Source organism: Dama dama, chromosome 23 (assembly GCF_033118175.1).
Source record: "Dama dama isolate Ldn47 chromosome 23, ASM3311817v1, whole genome shotgun sequence".
Lineage (NCBI taxonomy): Eukaryota > Metazoa > Chordata > Mammalia > Artiodactyla > Cervidae > Dama > Dama dama.
Genome location: NC_083703.1, coordinates 64,460,683 through 64,484,419, shown reverse-complemented (window position 1 = coordinate 64,484,419; position 23,737 = coordinate 64,460,683). Strand labels below are relative to the sequence as shown.

The window sequence follows — 23,737 nt, the reverse complement described above, 5'->3', positions numbered from 1 at the left end:
ACTTGCCCAAGTTTACATGGAGAGTAGGTGACTGAGATGTGACTAGAACCCAGGTTTCCTGACTCTTGGTACAGTGCTCATTTCCCTGAACTTCACTGCCTTCTCCCTGTGTTGGGAACGAAAGGGTCTTGCAGTACCATGACAGAGGCCATGAGTTACCACAGCAAAGTTTATTTTATAAGTTGTGCTTTGAATTTTGAAGGTTTTATCCTTTTTTTTTTTTTTTTTTTTTTAATAGCTCCTTGTAGAAATTCTTATGAGGCCTACAATCTCTATTCGGGGACAGAAACTAAAAAGTAAGTATACTCGGCAGCCACTGGTGCTCATTTCCTAACCTGCTGTTGTGGTGATCCCCAGGAGTGTCTCTTCTTTCCCTTAACACTGAGGACTTGCCTTACATTCAGCTGTAGAACATTGTCCGCCTAACTGCTCTCTTTATTTTATACTCAGGAGAAAATACAAATCTGGTGCTTTAAAACAAAAAGTGTGAAAACTACTGGACTAAAAGAATTGCGTCTTTGTAGTTTCTAACAGTCTTTGGGTTCAGCTTTTATGTTTTCTTTGCAAATTCTTATTTCTCATATCATTAATTGAGAGAGTAAGGAAAAAACTGGCAAGATCATTTATTTTATTTTTTTTAATTATTGTCTTGTTTTTGTTGTTATGAAGTTATTCATGCTCTTTGTAAAAAGTTCCGTTATTACCAGAATGTGAATGGTGAAAAGTCAGAGTGTTAAGGTAGTAGCACATAATTTCTTGAATTGGGTGGTGGGTATGTAGGTATTGTTCTATTATTAGTCTTTATAACTTACACATGTTGCAAATAATATGTTTAGGTAGTCCTTTTATAATTTTTAAAAAATCTGTAAGTACACTTACTTTGACATTAAAAGCCAGAGATCAGTTAACATTTGATGAATGTTTACTACAAACATCAGTTTGGTGTTTTTTTAATGAGAAATTTTTCTTCCAAACAAAATCAGCATGACACAGTGTATATAAGGAAGGCCTTGTTTATATGTGCAGTAGCAGTTAAGAGGATTTATACTCATCTTTGATGTCATACCTTTGTATCCTGTCTAAATTGGTTCTTCATGTCCTTAGTCCTCGTAGCAAGTAGCATCTTGTAATTACCTGTTGGTGTACTTATTTATTCTCTGTTCCCCTCGAAATTTATAAGTTCCATGAGGCTTTGTCTTTTTTTTTTCCCTGCTAACCTCTGTATATTCTGTATCTGCTCCAGAGTGGATGCTGAATAAATATTTGATGAATGAGTGAATTCCAATTCCCTTTGAAAATAAAGGTCTAAAAGTACTGAAATACACTGATTTGATGTTCCAGCCTGCTCTGAAGTCATGAAGTAAACCAAAAAGCCCCGTAGGTTGAAAAGTGGTGGTGAGGGATGTAGGACATCTCCATTGTCTCAAGATTATGTCAGTTAGCCCTCTGGTCACTCTAGCTTGGCAGGGCTGGCCACTTGGATTGTGAAGGGAAGTCTAACATTTTAGAGTTTGTGGCAGCATGGGAATGAATGTAAACAGTTTTTAAAAATAAAAAAATGATGCCAAACAAAACACTTTATCTGTGATTCATACTCAGCTGTATTATCTCCTGCTTTTGAGGTCATGAAAATTTATTTTCCTTTTTGTTGTACTCTTCTGTTCCTGCTCACGGAGAGGTAACTAGTTCTTTGTTAGAGTCAGTAGGTTAGGGATTTAAAGCCTTTTATTTAGCACAAATAATAAAACAGAACACTTTGAGTCTGAAGTAAAAATGAATTCCTTGTTTGCTGCTAATAGAATTTTCAACGGACATTTATAACAACAATTATGGTGCTGATACTTTAGTTTTAGTGGATTCTTATAATTCTGTTTTTGGAAATGTGTTTTAGGGAACCAGTTCAACACAAGCATAAAATTAAGGCTATATGTTACATTATTTATTTCTAGCCTACTTAAATAGCAAAATTTTTTTTAAAAACTGGATATGATTTTAAGCAAGCTACAAAGGGAACATGGCTTATTAAGTGATAACACCACAACAGGTTAAAATTATGAAGACTGTGGAGCCTAATAAGCATAATAGTATATCAGACCAAAAAGCTGTATACAAATTGGTTAATAGGCTCTGATAGGCATCCTGAAACTCGGATAAATAAGGACTGGAAGGAGGTATGCTGAAAAGAAAAAAATCATTTTGGGATTATGAGGGAATAGTTCTTATGTTCAAAAATTTGATTCTGTTGTACTGTCTTTCCAATGAGAAAAATAACCAGCTGTTCCCCTTTCACTTTCAGTAAGTGATGAAATGTCCAAGGACTGTTTGAGCATCTTGTATAATACCTGTGTCTGTGTAAGTACCCCTGCCACTGGGACCTCATTTATTTCCCTACCACATCTGCAGTGCTTGAGGAAGGGAGATTTGAATGGGGGTGGTAGACATGACAGCTATCTTCACACATTGGAGAATTGGACTTACGGACTTATGTGTGTCTGAGAACCAGAACCAACAGGTAGAAATTGTGGGGTGGCAAAATTTCATAGTAATTGCTAAGAACCATGGCTGATTCAACAGCTACTGAACTCCTCTAGCCCTGGAGGAGTCCAAGCAGAGACTGAACAAATACTTGTTAAATGGATGCAAGCATTGGAAGAGTGTCTATGACCTTTTAGGATTTCTTTAAACTCTACTGTGCCTACTCCTTCATTTTTATTGTTAGAAAACAGAACAAGAACCAGAAGGCCCACCTTGTGTTGAGCAGGACACTCATCTAGGTTGATCACTGAGGGAGAAAAATGGTGACTGGAAGAAGCGGTTTGGTAGAGAGAGCATAGCACTTAGTGCTGGGAGTTGATTCGGGGTTCTGGCTCTTGTCTTCATGCTTATTCATTCTCCCTGTGCTTCAGTTTCATTTCTTAGTAGAGTGTGGCTAGTAATCATACTAATAACACCATAGGGTTATTGTGAGGATTAAATGAAATGATAGATGTGAAAGCACTTTGTAAAGCAATATACAGTGTTAATTTTTGTAAGACACAGTACCTGTCTTTTGGGAGCTTATATGGTAAACTATAAAAAGTGAATCATATACAACAGAAGGAAACAGATGCTGTTGTAGAAGTGAAACCTATATGCAGTGAAAGCACAAAGGAATATTTAATTTCATTTCATTGCTTTCCTCATTCAAAGAAATATTTCAGGCATCTTGTTAGGAGCATGTAAAATGTACCAGGATCATTAATTTAGAAGCAGGTATCCAGGAATTGGGCTCAACATAAAATCATCTGTACCATGGATGGGGTACAAATTTGGGTTTAATTTAAGCTTCTTAGCAACCAACACAAATAGGGGAATATGTTTCAGTGCTTAACACAGTTAAGCATCTATTATAAAAGTGTTCTGCAATAGACATACAACACAAAACATTCAGGTTCTTTTTATTTTACCTTTAGGAATAATGTGTTTATTAGTTCAGGATTGATATCCTAAGGTAAAAATCAGCATCCAGAAAGATCTTGACAACATACATGATAGACCATTTGAATAAAAAGAATTAAACAGGGATAAGCTTTGGATATAACTATAAACATACAGGAAATAACAACTGAGGTCCTGAGCAAGAGAGGTATGTCTTAGGGACATAGAAATGAAAACTAGTTTAGGGGCCTAATCTGTCAGTAAGTTCAGAGTTCAGAAGGATTCATCAAAGACTACTGTCACCTAAAAAGGCAAGCTTAGTCTACTGATCAGTTGAAATAAAATATTTAAAAGGAGTTACGCTCCTGTGTGTGACTCAGCAGTGGTGCCCTGCTTCCGCGGCCGTGTAGCTTTCCTCTGGGGCACTTCTTGCCAGACGTTTCCTCCCTCCTGTTCCCTCGGGCCATCTCTCTGTGGTAGGCCGCGGTCCTGGGGTCCTGGCCCCAGGACTGCTTTCCAGTCCCCACTCTCCAGCTTCCGGCCACCGTGCCCACCGGTTGACCTGCGTCCCAGTCCACACTTCGGGTGCATCTTAAAGACCATGGGTCCTTGGAAAAGTGATGGAGAAGGAGTACTGTCAGGCCAAAAAGGCACAAAGCAGATTTAAAGCTCCTTTGGGGACAGAGTTTTATGGAGTGAAACATGTGTCATGGAAGAAGAAAATATAGTTCATGGAAGAAACTGAGACATTCTGTGACATTTTCCTCATTTGTCCAATAGTGCTCATTCATCCCTTCCAACACAGCAGGCCATCTTTTTATAGAAAAATTAAAATAATAGTATAGTTCAGTGGTACGTATCAGTTACTGTTTACCTGATTACATTTTAGGAACAATAAATTCATCAAAACTCTCAGCTGAATTAAAGTGGTTTTTGTTTTTGTTTTTCTACCCAAGTAACTCTAGAAATGCGGATCAAACTAGTTCATTTTTTCAAAGGGAAAATATGCCTTGTGGTTTATGATTAGCCACCTTAATTGCCTGTTGCATATACGTTAGCTTGAAATTAGATATTTACTGTTAGTTATTGTTAGCAACACTTGTCCTTTTGTGAAACCAGTATCAGAAAACTTATACCCTTTAAGACATTCTTTATAAAATGTATAAGGTCTTCAAAAATATTTGAAAAGGAGTGTTACTGCATGCAGATAATCATAATTTTGAGTTTGCCTCTGTAGCCTACGAAAGCAAATTGTTTCATTTATTTTTTTAAAATGCCCTTTGATGTTTCAAAACAAAAAGAAATTCTAATTCCATTGACTGACTTTAAAATCAGCCATAATCATTAGTCTTCAAAAGCATTTTGCACAGATTGGATGCCTGGATTCTAGAAGAAGGCATGTGCTGGTGGTGGTCTCCAAGCAGCACACAGCCCTTCCCAATACTCTCTTATTCTGTTTAGAACAATCATATCAGTTTCAGAAAAAAAGTATTCATTGTACATTAACCATTTAGAGGTCATTTAAATAACAAATGTATTGTAAAAGACATGGAGAATTTTAAAACTGAAGGTTCACACCTGTTTTTTCTTTTTTAAAAAGGAGTTATGTAATAAACCTGCACCTAACCTGCATTTTAATTTTTTTCCCAATTATTTTTATTAGTTGGAGGCTAATTACTTTACAGTATTGTAGTGGTTTTTGCCATACATTGACATGAATCAGCCATGGATTTACATGTGTTCCCCATCCTGAATCCCCCTCCGACCTCCCTCCCCATCCCATCCTTCTGGGTCATCCCAGTGCACCAGCCCCGAGCACTTGTCTCATGCATCCTGATCTGCCTTTTTAGTCACTGATTAGGCTATGTATATTTTGTGTTTGCTTCTGTGTACCACATTTTAAAAAGTATAAAAATGTATTATACTGGTCTCTCAAGAATATTAGAGTATAATATAAAAACACTCCAAAAACAGATGAAATAACCCATCACTCCAGCATACTAGGTTGTTTTAAATATCCTCATAGCCAGTTTTTTCGAAAGTAAGAAGTAGGAAGAAATAGTTGAAGTTACTTTTAACAGTGTGTTTTATTTAGTACAGAGTATATCAAGAATACTATTCCAACATATAATCAACATGACTAATTATTAGTGAGATAACATGTAATCAGTATAAGTAATTATTAATGAGACATTCTTTTTTTTTTAACTTTCAAAATCCAGTATGTTTTTTACTCTCACAGCACATCTCAGTTCAGACTAGCCACATTTCAAGTCCTCAGTAGTCACATGTAGCTAGTGGCACAGGTAGGCACAAACAGACCAATAAGATAAAAATAAGCTAATTGTTCAGGTAGTGCACAATTATTCTTATAACTAAAGCCAGTAAGAAATTGTTCTTATTAAAAAAAAGATGATGCATGTATGATGTAAAGACTCCATCATTCACAGCTTCCATGCTGTTAATAGTCTTATGGGGCAGTCTTACGAGAGTGTTTGTTAATAATGATACCTAAAGTTGATGATACTCCAGTAGAACACAGTTCAGTTTTAATAAAGAGCAAGGAAGGGGAAGGAAAGACAGGGAAAGAAGGAAGAAAAAAAGAAAAGGAAAGAGAAAGAAAATGAAACAAAGAAAGGAAAGAGAAGAAAGAAGAAGAAACAAAAGCATAAAGAAGATAGGATGATATGGTCCAACCTTGTGCTGATCTGATTTACATCCAGGTTAGATGGAAGCCTAGGGCTTTTAAAGTTGCAAACACCAGTGCCTCCAAGGATCAGGTAGAATACAAGGTTTGCCTGTTTTGGAGTGGGAACTTGAGACTAACCTGGAGTAAGATTGTCCTGTCTAAAGACTTAAATTCAAAATTTAAAAGGTGCTGCTGGCCAAATAAAACTTGGCCTACTAGGTGCTGGCTTCTAGCGCTTGATTTAAATACTAGGCAGATACTAGGTTAAGAACCTATGATGGATATTATTTAAAAACTCCTCCCCAGAAAAAAATGCATTTGTACACAGTGTTTTATATATAGTTTTAGGAATTTAAGGTCTCAGCCACAATTCCTGGTATAGCATGGAATTGCTTTTCCAGTGTCTGGAGGGGATATTTTGCCCTTCATATTTTATTTTGTGGTTTTAATCTGTTCTGTCTTTTCTTCTCCCTTGATAGACGGAAGGGGTTACAAAGCGTTTGGCAGAAAAGAATGACTTTGTGATCTTCTTGTTTACACTGATGACGAGTAAGAAGACATTCTTACAAACAGCAACCCTCATTGAAGATATTTTGGGTGTTAAAAAGGTGAGCTGGGTTCTCTAACTGGTGCATGACCAGGTGGAGCAGAATGTCTCAGACAGTTGTATTCTTTTTTTTTTTCTCCCCCCCGACAGTTGTATTCTTAAACATGAGTAATATACAAGAACTCTTTCAAAGAAGAGTTTTACCATATTCCTTATAAATACTTAAATATATTTATAAATATATAATATTTATTATAATATATGCTAACAGAATATTTTATGTAAACATATAAATACTTAAAGATATTTTAAAATACTTAAGTATATTTAAGTAACACAAAAAAATAATTCTTTTGTGTTACTTAAATATATTTGCTAGGTTTTGCTCCTTATAACGCGTCTTAAGTGACTTTAAAACTTAAAACAGATTGAAATCAAACCAATTATAAAACTCAAAAGGTCAAATTAATGTGAATTTAATGTGTTAGCTAATGTTACTTTGCTAAAATCAAATTGTCCCTCATTAATTATTATGATGCAGGATCTTTTTAGCATAGCTCTTCTGCTATATGCTGTGCAGGGACTCTGTTTTGCTATCACTTCTCTATATTTGAACTGTTGTGAAGCTTTCTTGTGGTGATGTTTGACTTTCACTTGTTATATTCACCTGTGTTTTTTCTCATTAATCTTCAGCAGTTAGTTTTAATTGACACCAACATAGGAAATAACAAATATGAGCACTGAACTCCTGCTACTTGGTCTTAAGATGGACTTTCAAATGATCCAGAATATGCTTTTAAAAAAAAAGGCAAACTGTAATCGAAAGCACTAAATTAAAAACTTGTCGTCAAGCACTCATAGACCTCCCCAGAACACATCTGTAGACATGTTAGAGAAGCACTGTATTAGATTTTTGGCGTAATGCTTATTAGGACCTGGTTTTCTTCCCCCAGTCCGTGTCAGTTACAGTTGGCAGATTTCTTTCTTTTACTGAGGAGGTGGGAGTTAGCATTGCTCTTGGAGTTGCTGTTGCAGTGAAGAGAGCACCGTGTGCATTGTGGAGATCCCCGCTTTCACTCCTGTCATCCTGCTGCACTTTCCCCAGGCTCTGCTTGTCATTGCCCAGGCCAAAGATGCACAAGTGACCCATTGTCTGTAGGAACACACTGGAGATGTGTGCAGGTCCCAGACAGACCCTTTGTGCCCTTTGATGAAAAGGCTTTGTTATTTTTCCAATAATTATATGTTCCAGTTTGTGAGAAGGGGCTTCCAAGGCGGAAACTCCAAACTCCCTGACAGTCTCAGCATGAGACTCTAGGATTGCTCCTTCATAACTTTGCCCCCTTGTCCGTCATGTGCTCTCGCCCCTCTCATACTTTTCTGTTTTGCCGGAAATAGTGATGAGTTCTGCTAGATGTTAGTGCAGTTTGAAAGAATAGACACCGTAAAGAGAGTGGGAACACAAGCCACAAACTGGGAAAAGATATTTGCAACTCATTCAACTGACAAAAGATTGATATTCTGAATTTATCACGAGGAATTCCCTGGTACTCCAGTGGTTGGAGACTCTGAGCTTCCACTGCAGGGGGCATGAGTTCAATGCCTGGTCAGGGAACAAAGATCCCACATGCCTGGTGGCATGGCCAAACAACAAAAAAGACCAAAAGCAACAATAGAATTTATCGTGAATTCTTACACATCAGCAGGGAAGAGACAAATGGCCTAGTAGAAAAATGGGCAGTGATAGGAACAAGCATTTTTCAGAAGAGAGATGAATGATCCATAAATATAAGAGAAGATGCTTAACTTCCATGAGAATGTGTATCACTGCAAACACATTACTGCGAACACCTTTTTGTATCAGTGGAGTAAACCTGTTTTGTTTTCTAGTTGAATATGGGCCTTCCCTGTAACCCAGCACCTACGGAAGCATTTCCTAGAGGACTGAGGCATTAGTATCATGGCCTAGATCACCTGTAACCTATGTCCAGGCACACTTGGGAAGCTTAATTCCAGGACAGTGATTCTTTTATTTATTTATTTTTGGCTACGCTAGGCCTTCATTGCTGTGCAGGCTTTCTCTAGTTGCAGCGAGCAGGAGCTCCCCTGTAGTTGCAGTGCACAGGCTTCTCGTTGCATTGGCTTCTCGTTCTTGGAGCGTGGGCTCTAGGGCGCACGGGCTTCAGTCATTGCAGCATGTGGGCTCAGTAGTTGTGGCACAGGGGCTTAGTGCTCCATGGCATGTGGAGTCTTCCTGGACCAGGGATCAAACCCGTATCCCTCACATTGGCAGGGGGATTCTTAACCACTGGACCACTAGGGAGGTCCCCAGAACAGTGATTCCTAGAATTAAAATCACTAAATTGAAGCCACGAGGGTGTGAAATCAATTCAGTGGATCTACCAGCTAATAGAAAAGATCAAAATGTATTCTGTAAGGGTACTAAGTTTTTGTTTCATGTTTATACACATATTTATGCATTCACCTAGGTATGTTTGCTAGGTGTGATGGAAAATTTATTTTTTACTCTTGCATATTGTCAGAATGGTTCAGAAGCCACTGCTCCAGAAAAACTTCTGCACCTGTGCATCAAGAAACACATAAGAATGTTTATAGCATTATTGATTAAGAGCCTGAAATCAGGTTTCTCTGATCCATCAAAAGGAAAATGGATAAATGTCCTCTATTCCCACAATGGGATATTATACAATGAATATTGCTATGAGCAGCAACGTAGCCAAATCATAGAAATTATTAATAGAAGTCAGTCAAAAAAGATTGTCTATAGTGTATCATTTTTACAAAGCTCAAAAATAGGCAAACTCAAATTATACAAAACTTTTTTCACTGAAAAAACAATAAAATTCAGGATAGTGGCTACCTGTGGTAGAGAGACAGGGAAATGTGATAGGGAAGGCACACATAGCTGTTCACTTTGTTTTACTTTGTAGCATATATTATACCAAGTATTAAATAAAAATTAGAACCTAACCCAAAGAAGTGCAGCTGAAGAGTGGGAGGGCCTGGGGTGTAACCCACACCCTTGAGTTAGCCGGCTCCAAGCTGAGAGCTGCGAGTCCCAGTTTTCAGTAACAGTAGCCAACATTTGTTGTTACTGTTGTTACTGAGAAGCAAAGGTGGAAGAAGTTGTTCCCAAATACCCCTCCACAGACAACCAGAAGTGGGAGTAGGATTCAGGAAGGCTTCTAGGAGTCATCCACTTGTTCAGTACATATTTATTGAGACCATCACTACCAGGTTCTATGCACTGAAGCTCTGGAGAGAAGGTAAGACACACCTCGCCTTCAAGACAGTGTCAGTTTATTTGGGAAATTAGATGCAAGAATAGAAAACTTCAAGTTCATGTGATACGTGCAGTGATAGAGAAATACCCAATCCAGTGAAAGATGAGTAAATTTATGGGATGAGGGGTAACAGGTGTTATCTGAGGAATGTCAGAATGCTTCAAGGAGAGAAACTCGTGTGATCTATGTGCAACATTTCTGGCTATTAAGAAAGAAAAGAAATGAGAATATAGCCAAATAACAAAAAGCATTTCATTAAACTCCGTACTCAATTCATGAGAAAAGCTAGGAGTAGAAAGAAAATTCCTTAAGGTGATATTGACTATCTGTTAAAATTTACAGTAGACATCAAACTGAACCTGAAACTTTGGGAATACTTCTATTACAGGAAAAGGGGAGAATGTCTATCATTTACTCTTGATAATTGGTTACATAGGCAGGTACACAAGGAGACACCTGTGGGAATGTTCATTGCAAATTTAATAGTGAAAAATTATAGTCCAGTTTAACATACAAATATTTTAAAAGGAGAAAGATTGAATAAATTAGAGGGTAAAACAGTGAGAAATGAATAAACCAAACTTACTTGTATCAATAAAGTTAAATTACATTGTTGACTGTGAAAAATAGGGTATAATATGTCAATCACACTGCATGCAGAACAAAATCATATATTTTTGTTTATTGAGGTATAATTATATTAGTTTCAGGTATATAGCTTAGTGATTCAAAATTTTTAAAAATTATACTCCGTTCTAATTTATTTTAAGAATTTATTTGGCTGCATCCGGTCTTAGTTTTGGCACATGGGATCTTTTGTTGTGGCACGTGGACTCTCTAGCTGTGGCATGCAGGCTCAATGGTTGGCGGCATGCAGACTTAGTGACTCCTAGGCATGTGGGATCTTAGTTCCCTGACCAGGGATCAAACCCTCATCCCCTACATTGCAAGGAGGATTTTTAACCACTGGACCACCAGGAAAGTCCTTAGGTTATACTCCATTTAAAATTATAAAATACTGGCTGCATTCCCTGTGCTATATGATACAGCTTTGTAGCTTATTTTATACATAGTAGGTTGTGAACAATAACATTTTTGTGGAAATATTTGTAAGTGTGAACATGTGTAGAAATAATAAATAGAGTTCAAAGTAATGGTTACCTTTGAGGGGAGAGAAGTGAAGGCAACTGGATAGGGACACGCAGGGGCCTTCAGCTATATTTAAAATATTTTATGTCTTAAAAAGAGAACATCTGTGGCAGTTTCTCATTCGTAAAACTTGAATGGTAGACTTTTTTTTTTTAAGCCAAAATGGGACATATGAGCAAAGGTAGAGAATACAAATAGTGGCGCTCAAAGGGTTTGATCCTCAAACCAAGCCTGTGAGGTAGATTAGTTCCGTTTGACAAATGAGAAAACAAAGACTTAAGTTCCGTGACTTACTTAAGGTTGCACAGCTGCAAATTGCGGAGCTGGGATTTGAACCTAAGTGGTCTAGATACCAAGCTCCATTCTTGGGGGAATGCAGTGGAGTGGCACATTCAATCTCAAATGAACTGAGCATGGGAATTGTTTTGTTTGTGTCTTTTGTAGGAAATGATCCGACTAGATGAAGTCCCCAATCTGAGTTCCTTAGTATCCAATTTCGATCAGCAACAGCTTGCTAATTTCTGCCGGATTCTGGCTGTCACCATTTCAGAGATGGATACAGGGAATGATGACAAGCATACGCTTCTTGCCAAAAATGCTCAGCAGAAGAAGAGCTTGAGCTTGGGGCCTTCTGCAGCTGAAATTAACCAAGGTAAACTCTCTAAGTTGTCAGAATTTTTACATTGTAGCACTGAGATCCCTTCCTAAATCTTCTAAGTATTTCTAGAGATTTGACTCCCATGTGAGGGCTCCTTGGGTCCACTTAGAGTATGTAAAATTTGTGTGTATCTGTTCATTATTTTGGGAGACCAAGTCCATAGGCATCAGATTTTTTAATAGATCCAGAATTTCAAAAAAGTGAAGCACCATTATTTATCAAAATTAAAAGTACATATATCTTTTGTTCTGCTACACCTTTTCTGAGTCTTTATGCTATATGCAAAAAATCTTTGGTCATTACTTTGCTGACACAGGTCTGTCTAGTCAAAGCTGTGGTTTTTCAAGTAGTCATGTACGCGTGTGAGAGTTGGAGTATAAAGAAAGCTGAGCACCGAAGAAATGATGCTTTTGAACTGTGGTTTTGGTGAAGACTCTTGAGAGTCTCTTGGACTTCAAGGAGAGCAAACCAGCCCATCCTAAAGGAAATCAGTCCTGAATATTCATTGGAAGGACTGATGCTAAAGCTGAAACTCCAATACTTCAGCCACCTGATGCAAAGAACTGACTCATTGGAAAAGACCCTGATGCTGGGAAAGACTGAAGGCAGGAAGAGAAGGGGACAACAGAGGATGAGATGGTTGGATGGCATCATTGACTCTATGGACATGAGTTTGAGCAAGCTTTGGGAGTTGATGATGAACAGGGAAGCCTAGCAGGCTACAGTCCATGGGGTCGCAAAGAGTCGGATATGACTGAGCAACTGAACTGATCCTGACTGATGCTATATGCTACGTGTGTGTATATATATGTGTGTGTGTATGTGTCAGGGGAAGATCCCCTGGAGTAGGGCACAGCAACCCACTCCAGTATTCTTGCCTGGAGAATCCCCATGGACAGAGGAGCCTGGCGAGTCCATGGGGACTGTACACACACACACACACACACACACACAAAGATATATACAGTCATACATTAGAGAGACTGGAAGTTCGGTTCCAGTATCTGCAGCACGGTGATAAAACAAATACTGCAATAGAGTCACACAAACTTTTTAGTTTCCCAGTGCATATAAGGTTATGTTTACACTATACTTAGTTTACTAAGTGTGTAATAATAGCACTATATCTAAAAAAAAGTACATGCTTTAAAATATTGCTTAAAGTGCTAGCCATCATCTGAGCCTTCAGAGAGTTATAATCTCTTTGCCTCAGTTTTGAGGGCTGCTAACTGATCAGGGTGGTGGTTGCTGAAGCTTGGGTAGCTGTGGCAGTTTCTTAAAATAAGACAGCAGTTTGCCACATGGATTGACTCTTTCATGAATGATTTCTCTGTAGCAGGCAATGCTGTTTGTTAGCATTTGACTCATAGTAGAACTTACTTCAAAATTGGAGTCAGTCTTCTCAAACCCTGCTGTTGTTTTATCAACTAAGTTTATGTAATATTTGTAATATTCTTAAATCCTTTGTCATTTCAGCAGTCTCTTTTTTTACTGAAGTATAGTTGATATACAATGTGTTAGTTTCTGCTTACAGCAAAGTGAATCGGTTATACATATACATACATCCACTTTTTTAAGAAATTCTTTCCCATATAGATCATCACAGAATACTGAATAGCGTTCCCTGTGCTCTACAGAAGTTTCTCACTAGTTACCTATTTTATGTATAGCAGTGTGTGTATATCAGTTCCAGTCTTCCAGTTTATCCCTCCCCCCCTTCCCCTTAGTAACTGTAAGTTTGTTTTCTCCATATATGACTCTATTTCTGTTTTGTAAATAAGTTTATTTGTACCTTTTTTTCCCCTTTAGATTCCACATATAAGGGGTATTATATGGCATTTATCTTTCTCTGGCTTACTTCACTCAGTATGACAATCTGTAGGTCCTTCTGTGTTGCTGCAAGTGGCATTATTTCATTTTCTATGGCTGAGTAATACTCCATTGTGTATATGTACCACATCTTTATCCATTCATCCATCAATGGACATTTGGGTTGCTTCCATGTTCTGGCTATTATAAATACTGCTGCGATGAATGTTGTGGTGTATGTATCTTTTTGAATGACGGTATTCTCCAGGTATATGCAGGGCTTCCCTTGTAGCTCAGTTGGTTAAGAAGCTGCCTGTAGGGCAGGAGACCCGAGTTTGAATCCTGGGTTGGGAAGATACCCTGGAGAAGAAAATGACAACCCTTTCCAGTATTCTTGCCTGGAGAATCCCATGGACAGAGGAGCCTGGCAGGCTACAGTCTGTGGGGTAGCAAGAGTTGAATAAGACTTAGTGACTAAACCACCAGATATATGCCCAGGAGTGGGATTGCAGGATCCGACTGGTAGCTCTGTTTTTAGTTTCTTAAAGAAATAGAGGTATACATAATAGTCCACTTTGGCTACCATAACAGGATAGCACAGACTGAGGGGCTTGAACAACAGAAATGAGTTTCTCACAGTTTTGGAGGCTATAGGTCCAAGATGCAAGTGCCATCAGCAGTGGTTTTGGTGAGGCCTCTCTTCCTGACTTGCAGATGGCCACCTTCTCAATGTGTCCTCAGCGTGACCTTCTCTCTGCACATGCACAGAGAGCTCTGGTGTCTCACCTTCTTAAATAAGGATACCATTCCTGTCAGATTAGGACCTCATTTTATGACCTCATTTAATTACCTCCCTAAAGACTCTGTCTCCAGATACAGTCATATTGTGGAGTAGGGCTTCAACACAAGAATTGGTGGTGGGGGTGGGGGGGGTGGAATACAATTCATTGCACTGTAGTATGGAAGGCTAAAGTATGTAAGATGTTGCCAGAAAGTTTTTGTTTTGTTTCTAATAAACTGTGTCTGTGAAACAGTTTTCTTGACCAGCAAAATGATGATTATGCTATCTTCCTGCCCCTCAGTTAATAAAAATGTTAGAGCATTTTATAGGCTGCTCAGAAACTACCAGTTATCTCTTCTATTGATTCAGATGGGAACAAATGGATCCATCTGTGGGGGAAAAAAGTCTTTCAAATTTTAGTCAGATGTAAATAAAGCCACAGGCCTGGCAATTATCAATTTATAGGTGACACCAAGATGAGAGGGGGTAATTTACACAGCATACACGCTAGAATGGAATTCAGAATCCTCTCAGAGATCTGGAAAGCAGGGCCTCAACTGCAGCAGAAAAATTTACAGGAATATTTGGGAAATACTGATGTTTTAACAAATAGGAGAGACGAGGTTCTGTTTTTGCAGAAATTATTGGAAGTTGTGGATGTTTTAATTTTCAACTGGTTTAACATTAGCCAACAGTGTGTGTGGTAGCTACTGGTAAAGCTGTGAGAAGTACAAAGATTGTACAGTGCTGGGGTGCCAGTCCCCTGAGATCGTGCATAAGTTGGTGAGTAAAATTAGGCCAGTGAGTTTTTTCTGAGAAGAGAATCCATAACTTGGATCAGCTTTCATCATCAGAGAATCCATAACATTCATCAAAGATGAGTGACTAGCAAAAGCTCAGGACCCTGTGGGGTGGGAATCAGTCTCAGAATCCTAAATACTGGGCAGGTCACATCTGAATAGCAGTGTTTAGTGTTCAGGGTGTATTTAGGAACTGCCTTCTGAGGAACAGCTAGGAAAACTGGAGCTGTTTACCTAGAGAAAGAAGGTGTGACTAAAAAATCCAGTGTTTTTGAAAATTTTCAAAATTAGAAGTTTTTAGAATTCAAACTCTTCCTTTTTTATTTTTTGTGGGGGGATATCTACAGTTTTGTCTTTGTTTTGTGTTTATTCACAAACTACAAGAGGAATAGCAGGTATACAGCAGAAAGTTAGTTCTCCTCCCAGTGGTGACGTATTACCAGTTTCTCATCTGTCCCTCCAGAGAGAGTCTGTGCTTGCCCAGTCACGGGGGTAGAGGGGGAAATGAAAGAAGACTGGCTCCTTCCTGTTTGTACTGATCAGGATGTAAAATAAGCACCATTCTGTCTCTGACTCTTTTCAGATAACTTTATCTTGCAAAGCATCCCATTCCAGTACATGTAGAATTACCTGATCCTTTCTTACAAGTGGATAGCCAGTGTATGGGCATACCATAATTTATTTAACTAGTCCCCTGTTGATGGAAATTTGGTTTCCCTCATCTTTGTTCCTAGGAATAACAGCCTTTTGAATAAGAGTTTAATGTGCTGGATATTTGCCTTTTAAATGTTGATAGATGTTAGCAGATTTACCTTCCATGGAAATTACTAGTTCATCTTCCCACCCTGTATACCCTTCCCAGTATAGGGCTATTTTAAACTTCTTGATATTTGTCAAACTTGATAAGTAAGAGATGATATCTCAAAAAAAAAAAATGTAAAAACAAAACCAAAAAATTAGTCCCAGTATATTTTTGTTACTTGAGGTGAAAGTCACATTGAAAAACTAACCACTTAATTCAGTGACTTATAGTACATTTGCAGTTTGTGCAGCCACCACCTCCATGAGGAAAAGTTAGTTTAAATGTAGTTTTATTCCATCTTTATTAATGAATATTAATTCATAGTTATTAATTCATCTTCATTAATAATGGTGATTTATTATTTCATCTTTATTAACTTATTAATAATTAACCTCATTATTATTAAAGTCTATTAAAGTCTGACTATTTTATAGTCAGTCACTAATTTGTAGAGGATGGAAAGGGGGCTAAGATGATTTGCCAGTTTTTGCTGGGGCTAAATTCATATGACGTCTTACAATCCTCCTAACTAGTTACTTTGATTTTATTTATTTTATTTTTAAAGAATTTTCTTTAAAGTTGTATTCTTTTAGGATTTATTTAAAATTTTTTTGTTATGGGAATCTTGACACATATAAAAGTAGAGACATGTATGTAACAGTATAATGATCCCTGTTTACGTATTACCTACTTTCAACAGTTATCAGTTGATGGCCTGTCCTTGTCTCTACCCTCTTTTACTCCTCCCTTCCTCACTTTGGATATTTTGAAGCAGATCCCACACGTTATAAGATTTCACCTGAGTATATTTCAGTGTTTCTATAAGATGGTGATTCTTGAAACATAACTCTTAATACCATATTATACTCTCCCAAAGTAATATTAATATCTTGATATTTTGAAATATCTATTTGTTAATTTTTGATTAGATGTTACGTTTTCATGGTTCAGAAAATTTACAAATTTCAGAAAGGTATTCACTGAAAACTTCCCTTCACACTATTCCCAATGGCCATATTCTCTTTGCCTTTGGCAACCACTCTTTTCTGTCCTTCCAAGATTTAGTACATCCACAAGTAAGTAGGCACAGACATTAGCTTTATTTTAAAGAGGGTTAAATTTTGGAGCCAAGATTTGAACCTGAATTCCCTGCCTTCAGAGTTTATTATGTTGTTTATGCTGACCAGAATTTCTGTCTTACTCATCATTGTGAGTAAAATGGAACTGGTGGAAATAGGAGTTGGGTGATTAAGTTTCTTTCTTTACCTTAAAAAAAAAATAGAAGGACTATCATTTTTCTTCCTGGTGTGTATGTTATGGGAAAATCAGATAGTTAAGTAATTTTAAAAGAAGTATTTGTATCCTCTCCTACTCAGGAACAGCCACAATAAATACTTTGGTATATATCCTTCCATTCTTCGTGTGTGTGTGTGTGTGTGTGTGTGTGTGTGTGTGTATAGTGCATATTTTAAAGAAGAAAACTTTAAAATTTAAAGAAAATGGGCTTAAGCCAATACTGTTTAATAATTTACTTCTTTAAAAATAAATTAAACACCTCTTTAGAGTTGTGTATAAAGACATAAGTGTCATTGTTTTTAGTATCTGTGTATTGTGTTGCACTACATGGATGTATTGTATTTAATCGGTATGCTATTAATGAACATAGAGTCATCTGTGACTTTTGCTGTTATAGAGACACCAGTGAACCTCTCTGTACAGATACCTATCTATCTATCTATATGTAGTTAATTATTTCTTCATGGTGAATTCACAGAAATGGACCTCTAGTTCAGAGATACAAGACCTAAAGGTTATTCCAATTTATATTCCCACCAATTGATATGAGAGAGCCTGAATCCCCGCACCTGCTAAAATGGCTCTTATTTCTCTACTTTTATTAACATTTTATCTTGGGTGGGCATTTCATTTTAAAAGGAAATTCTAACTGCTGTCAGCTTAAGAGTCATTCCTCTGGGTGGGATGCGAGGAGTGGGAGGAAGGCTCAAGAGGGAGGGGATGTATGTATACATAGAGCTGATTCAGGTTGTACGGCAGAAGCTAACACAACATTGTAAAGTAATTATATTCCAATTAAAAAATAAAAGAAAAAAACAGAATTTTCACTTAAAAAGAAAGATCATTCCTCTCCTGCAGGTGAGGATCTGGTTGTCTGTTGAGAGCTGTAGCACTGGTCTCTGTGGTCACGTTTCCTCTCTTGTTTTTCCTCGGCAGCGGCCCTCCTCAGCATCCCTGGCTTTGTCGAGCGGCTTTGCAAGCTGGCAACTCGAAAGGTGTCAGAGTCAACAGGCACAGCCAGCTTCCTGCAGGAGTTGGAAGAGTGGTACACGTGGCTGGACAATGCTTTGGTGCTAGATGCCCTGATGCGGGTGGCTAATGAAGAATCTGAGCACAATCAAGGTACCCAGGGCAGGTCTCCTGAGAGGTGGGGAGTGTTCCTCTGGGTTCCTAGAGCCATTCTTGACCTCTTTTCCAAGGAGAATGAGTTGAAATTGACTCAAAAAAGAATCTCCTTCAGGGTGGTCCTGAATCATGATTGTTCAGAGTTTAATAGCAAATGACAGAATTTCTTGGAGCTCCCTCAAAGCAGACCTGATTTCAGGGACAGGACCTTTATTACAGAACCCAAGGGACCAACTGGAAAACTGTTACCAGAACATTCTTAGCAACCCAGAGGTTCTTTCTCTGTCCCTGCTTCTTTCTACACATTTCTTTAATCTTCTCCGTTCTCCGTTCTGATGGGTATGCTGCCTGGAAATGTGTGGACTCCTAGTCTCAGCTTCAGCTTCTCAGTGAACTGCTCTGTTTTGGATGAGATGCTCAACCCAAAGCATTTGACTCTGGGGTCAAATTGTACAAACACAGGAATTCCCACTGAAATCATGCAGGAAAAAGTGAAGGGAGGAGTTTCATTCCTGGGATACACAACGGCAGCAGCAACAGACATCCATGTAAAGTCTGTGGAAGTTGTTCTCAGAGCATATAGCGAGCAGGGAAACATTTCTTCCAGAAGAATCTACTAAAATTCAGTGGGAACCTTGAGAGCTTGTGACGCTGGAATATCTGCTTGATGCAAGTTCCACTCTGGGCAGGTGTGGCCAGAAAGACAGGGCTCCCTCAGCTCCCAGATAAGGATACAGAATCTCACTGGGAGGGACAGGCTCTCATTCCTTCTAGCTCCAAGTGGAAGAGGCTGAATTCTTGATGAATATAGCCAAGAGGGCAGGGACTCCTTTCCTTCTCCCGTCTTTTCCCTTCCCATTGTACAATGTGTTGCTTTCATACATTTATGTATTGTAAAATGATTACCACTGTAACCTTAGCTGACACCTCTGTCCCATCAGATAATTAACATTTCTTTTTTTCTGGTGAGAATATTTAAGATCTACTGTATTAGCAACATTCAGGTATATGATAATGGTATTATTAGCTATAATCACCATCTTCTCTATTGGACACCCAGAACTTATTAATCTTATAACTGGAACTTTGTGTTTTTTAACCAATAATTTCTCATTTTCCCGACTCCTAACCACTAGTAACCACCACTCTGTTTCTCTGAGTTCAGCTTTTTTTTAGATTCTACATATAATTGGTATTATACAGTATCTGTCTTTCTCTGACTTACTTTATTTAGCGTAATGCCAGGGGCTCCTTCCTTCCATCCACCTCTGTACCATACTTATAGCTCAGAAGCTTGGCCCAGCAGGCCAAGGATTCTGTGGCCCTTATCACCTTGACCCAGTTCACTTGTGGAACAGAGGTTCCACCACATAGAGAGAGGCAAGCTGAGAAGACAGTGGAGGCTCTCAATCCTGCTCAGAGTAGTAGCACTGAGATTTTGCTAGGTGGAGAGGTAATAGGTAAAAACAGAATGTTGGGAAGTTTGAGCTCAAGGTCATTCTCAGAAACAATGTAAATTTTTTAAGAAAATAAAAGGACTTATTTTTAATTGCGAATTAAAAGTCAAACCATATGCCAGCTAGTTCCCCAGAGAACCAGGGAAAGAGGTGGCTGAGAAGAGCTTAAAGCTGAGGTCACAGGAAACCTCAGTCTCAAAAACTACCTCTGCCTGAATTTAATTGAATGAGACTCTGGAGCAATTTATGCCTCAAGGCTTTGTCAAAAACAGTAGAGCGGTCAGCTAGCAATTAGTGGAGCCTGACAGCTGAGTTTCACATCAGATGAGGCAGAAAGTTTAACAGAGAGATGAGGGAAAGATCTAGACAAAGAGAGCCTTGCTAAAACACTGTCATCCAGGGACACATGCCCAAGGCTGGCAGAGGGGATTATCAGTCCTCAGAGAAGTAGACATGACCACAAGTGGCTAGGCAGGTCACTAAACAGGAAAACAACAAATCAGTCCTCAGAGAAATAAACTTTACCCCAAGTAGCTGGACAAGTCACTAAACAAATAACAGGAAAACAACAAATCAGTCCTCAGAGAAATAAACTTTACCCCAAGTAGCTGGACAAGTCACTAAACAAATAACAGGAAAACAACAAATCAGTCCTCAGAGAAATAGACTTTACCACAAGTGGCTAGGCAGGTCATTGAACAAACAAGAAAACAACAACATGCCCTGAAAGGAGGAAGGGGAATTAGCCTCCAGAGTTGCTATAATATTTACCTAAAATGTCCAGTGTTTAACAAAAATTGAGACATGCAAAGAAATAGGAAAATATGACCCATACATAGGAGAAAGCAGGCAAAAGAAATTGCCTGTGAAAGAGCTCAGATGTTAGAATTAACAGAGACGTCATGGTCAAAGAGCTAAAGGTAACTATGCTCAAAGAAGCTCAGTAAGTCATCAGAGAATATTAATAACCAAATAAAAGCTATAAAAAGTCAAAAGTTCCAGAGATGAAAAATACAGTAACTGGAATGAAAAGTTCACTGAGAGAAAGGAACAGAAAAAAATATTCAAAGAAGTAATAGCTGAAAACTCCCCAAATTTGATCAGTGTACACATCCAAGAAGTTCAAAGAACTACAGGCAAATAAACTCAAAAGAATTACACCCAGGCACATCATAATGAAAATGCTGGAAGACAGACAAAATCTTGAAAATAGCAAGAAAGAAATGACTCATCATGCCCAAGATTATCTCAATAAAAGCAGCAGAAATGATAGTAGCCAGAAGGGAGTGAAATGACATACTCAAAGTGCTGGGAAAAAAACTCAGCCAAGAATTATATCCAGTAAAACCTTCTTTCAGAAATGAAGGTGAATCCCTCAAGACAATAAAAATAAAAACAAAAGAGACCTAATTGACTTACAAGCTTTTGCTTAGCAAAGGAAACCATAAACAACAACAACAACAATGAAAAGACAACCTATGGAATGGGAGAAAATACTTGCAAATGATGCGACAGACAAGGGCTTAATCTCCAAAATACACAAACAGCTCATACAACTTAACAACAACAACAACAAAACCCAATCAAACAATGGGCAGAAGACTTTAATAGACATTTCTCCAAAGAAGACATGACAGATAGCCAGTAGGCCCATGAAAAGATGCTCAACCTCACTGATTATTAAGGAAATGCAAATCAGAAGTTCAGTGAGGTCCCACCTCTTACTGGTCAGAATGGCAATCATTAAAAAGCCTATGAATAACAAATGCTTTAGAGGTTGTGAAGGAAAGGGAACTCCCCTACACTGTTGGTAGGAATGTAAGTTGGCGCAGCCACTGTTGAAAACACGGTGGAGGTTCCTCAGGAAACTAAGAATTATCATATGGTCTAGCAATCCTATTCCAGGTGTATAACCAGATGAAACTATAATTCAAAAAGATACATGTGCCCCTATTCACAATAGACAAAAACATGGAAATAACCCAAATGTCCATCAGCATATTAATGGATAAAGAAGATGTGGTATGTACATATAATGGAATACTACTCAGTCATAAAAAGGAGCAAATAATGCCATTTGCAGCAACATGGATGCAACTAGAGATTATCATACTGAGTGCAGTAAGGCAGAAAGTGAAAGGCAAATACCATATGATATCACTTAATATGTGAAATCTAAAATATGGCACAAATGAACCTATCACAAAACAGAAACAGACTCATACAGAGAACAGACTTGTGGTTGTCAAGGTTGGGGGGAAGAAGGACTGGGAGTTTGGGATTAACAGATGTAAACTATTATATACAGGATGAATAAACAAAAAGTTCCTACTATATAGCACATGGAACTTTATTCAATATCCTGTAATAAACCATAATGGAAAAGAATATTTTAAAGAAGAATGTCTATACATGTATAACTGAGTCACTTTGCTATATAGCAGAGATGGGCACAACAATGTAAATGAACTATGCTTCAATTAAAAAATTTTTCTTTTAATGAAGGTGAAATAAACAGCTAGATAAAGAAGAACTTAGGGAATTTGCTGCTAGCAGATCTCTCTTATGAGAAATATTAGCTGAAAGCAAGTGACCTCAGCCAGTAATTCAGATTCACACACCAAAAAAATGCAGCATCAGTCAAGGTAATTATATATAATTATAAAAGACAATATAAGTGCATATTTTTCCTTAACTAATTTCAAAAGCAGTTGTGTAAAACTATGTTTATAATTATTGCACCTATAACAAATAGAAAAGTAATATATTTGACAATAACAGATCAAAGAAAGTGGGTGGGACCAAAGTTGTGTTGGAGTAAGGAAATAGTTACAAGATAGTAACTCAGGAATTGACAGGAATCTGAAGAAAATCAAAATGGTAAATAAAGAGGGTCGTTATAGAAACTTATAAATATTTATTCTCCTTTCTTTTCTTAGCTTCTTTAATGGACATACAATTTTATGAAATAATTACACAATGTTGTGTAACAATGTATTATATAGTACATTGTATTGTTTGGTTTTCAGCATATGTAGATATAGTGTGCATAATAATAATAATAGCACAAAAAGGGAGAAGAGGGACCTATAAGAGCCTTGGAGTTAGTTTAAATCTAAAACAGAGTCTGTCAAGTTAAGATGTATATGGCAAGCAAGCCCTGTAGTATCTGCTGACATAGTAACTTTAGAAATATAGTTAAAGGAATTGCATTGTTACACTAGAAAATATTTAGGTAATACAAAAAGTGTTAAAGAAGACCTAGGGGAATACAAGTGAGCTTTAACAAGACAAAAAGTAAAAGGCAGAAGTACATTCAACTTTGTCAGTAATAACAGTAAATGTGAATAGATGAAACAGTTCATTCAAAAAACATATTGCCATGTTGGGTTTTTTAAAATGATCCATTATATGCATCCTACAGGATACATACTTTCTATTCAGAGATAGAAGCAGGTTGAAAGAAGTGATGGAAGTGTATCATGCAGAAGGTAACCATAAAGACTGTAATGGCTGTGCTGTAAGACTTTAAAAACAAAAAATGTTATCAGACTTATAAGTAGATTTATAGTAACTCTTATCGAGATTTAGCAGTTATAATCACGTGTGTATCTAACAACAGAGCCAAAAATAAGTAAATGAAGCAAAAACTAACAGATTCTAAGAGGAAATAGTTTAACATAATAGTTGGAAACTTTAATACCCAGTTTCAATAATGGATAACTATATAGAAGACCAACAAGGAAATAGAAGACTTGAGCAACACAGTAAGCCAACTAGACTAAATATATATATGTGCACTAAGCCCTAAAAAAAAATCAGGAAACTTTAAAAAGGATTGAATTGTACGGAGTATATACTTCAGTCACAATGGAGTGATATTAGAAATTAATAGTAGAAAG

At 37.6% G+C, this 23,737-nt stretch overlaps 1 protein-coding gene across 2 annotated transcripts in view; it reads left to right on the top strand.

The window, feature by feature from the left end:
• The window catches only part of TRPC4AP (transient receptor potential cation channel subfamily C member 4 associated protein), a 67,755-nt gene that overhangs the window by 24,260 nt on the left and 19,758 nt on the right, over nucleotides 1-23,737 (top strand). For both annotated transcript variants that reach the window (XM_061127130.1, XM_061127129.1), the window contains exons 4-8: nucleotides 239-296; nucleotides 2,297-2,352; nucleotides 6,586-6,714; nucleotides 11,552-11,759; nucleotides 18,190-18,375. In XM_061127130.1, coding sequence (XP_060983113.1) covers nucleotides 239-296; nucleotides 2,297-2,352; nucleotides 6,586-6,714; nucleotides 11,552-11,759; nucleotides 18,190-18,375 — 637 coding nt within the window. The remainder of the gene's footprint in view (nucleotides 1-238; nucleotides 297-2,296; nucleotides 2,353-6,585; nucleotides 6,715-11,551; nucleotides 11,760-18,189; nucleotides 18,376-23,737) is intronic.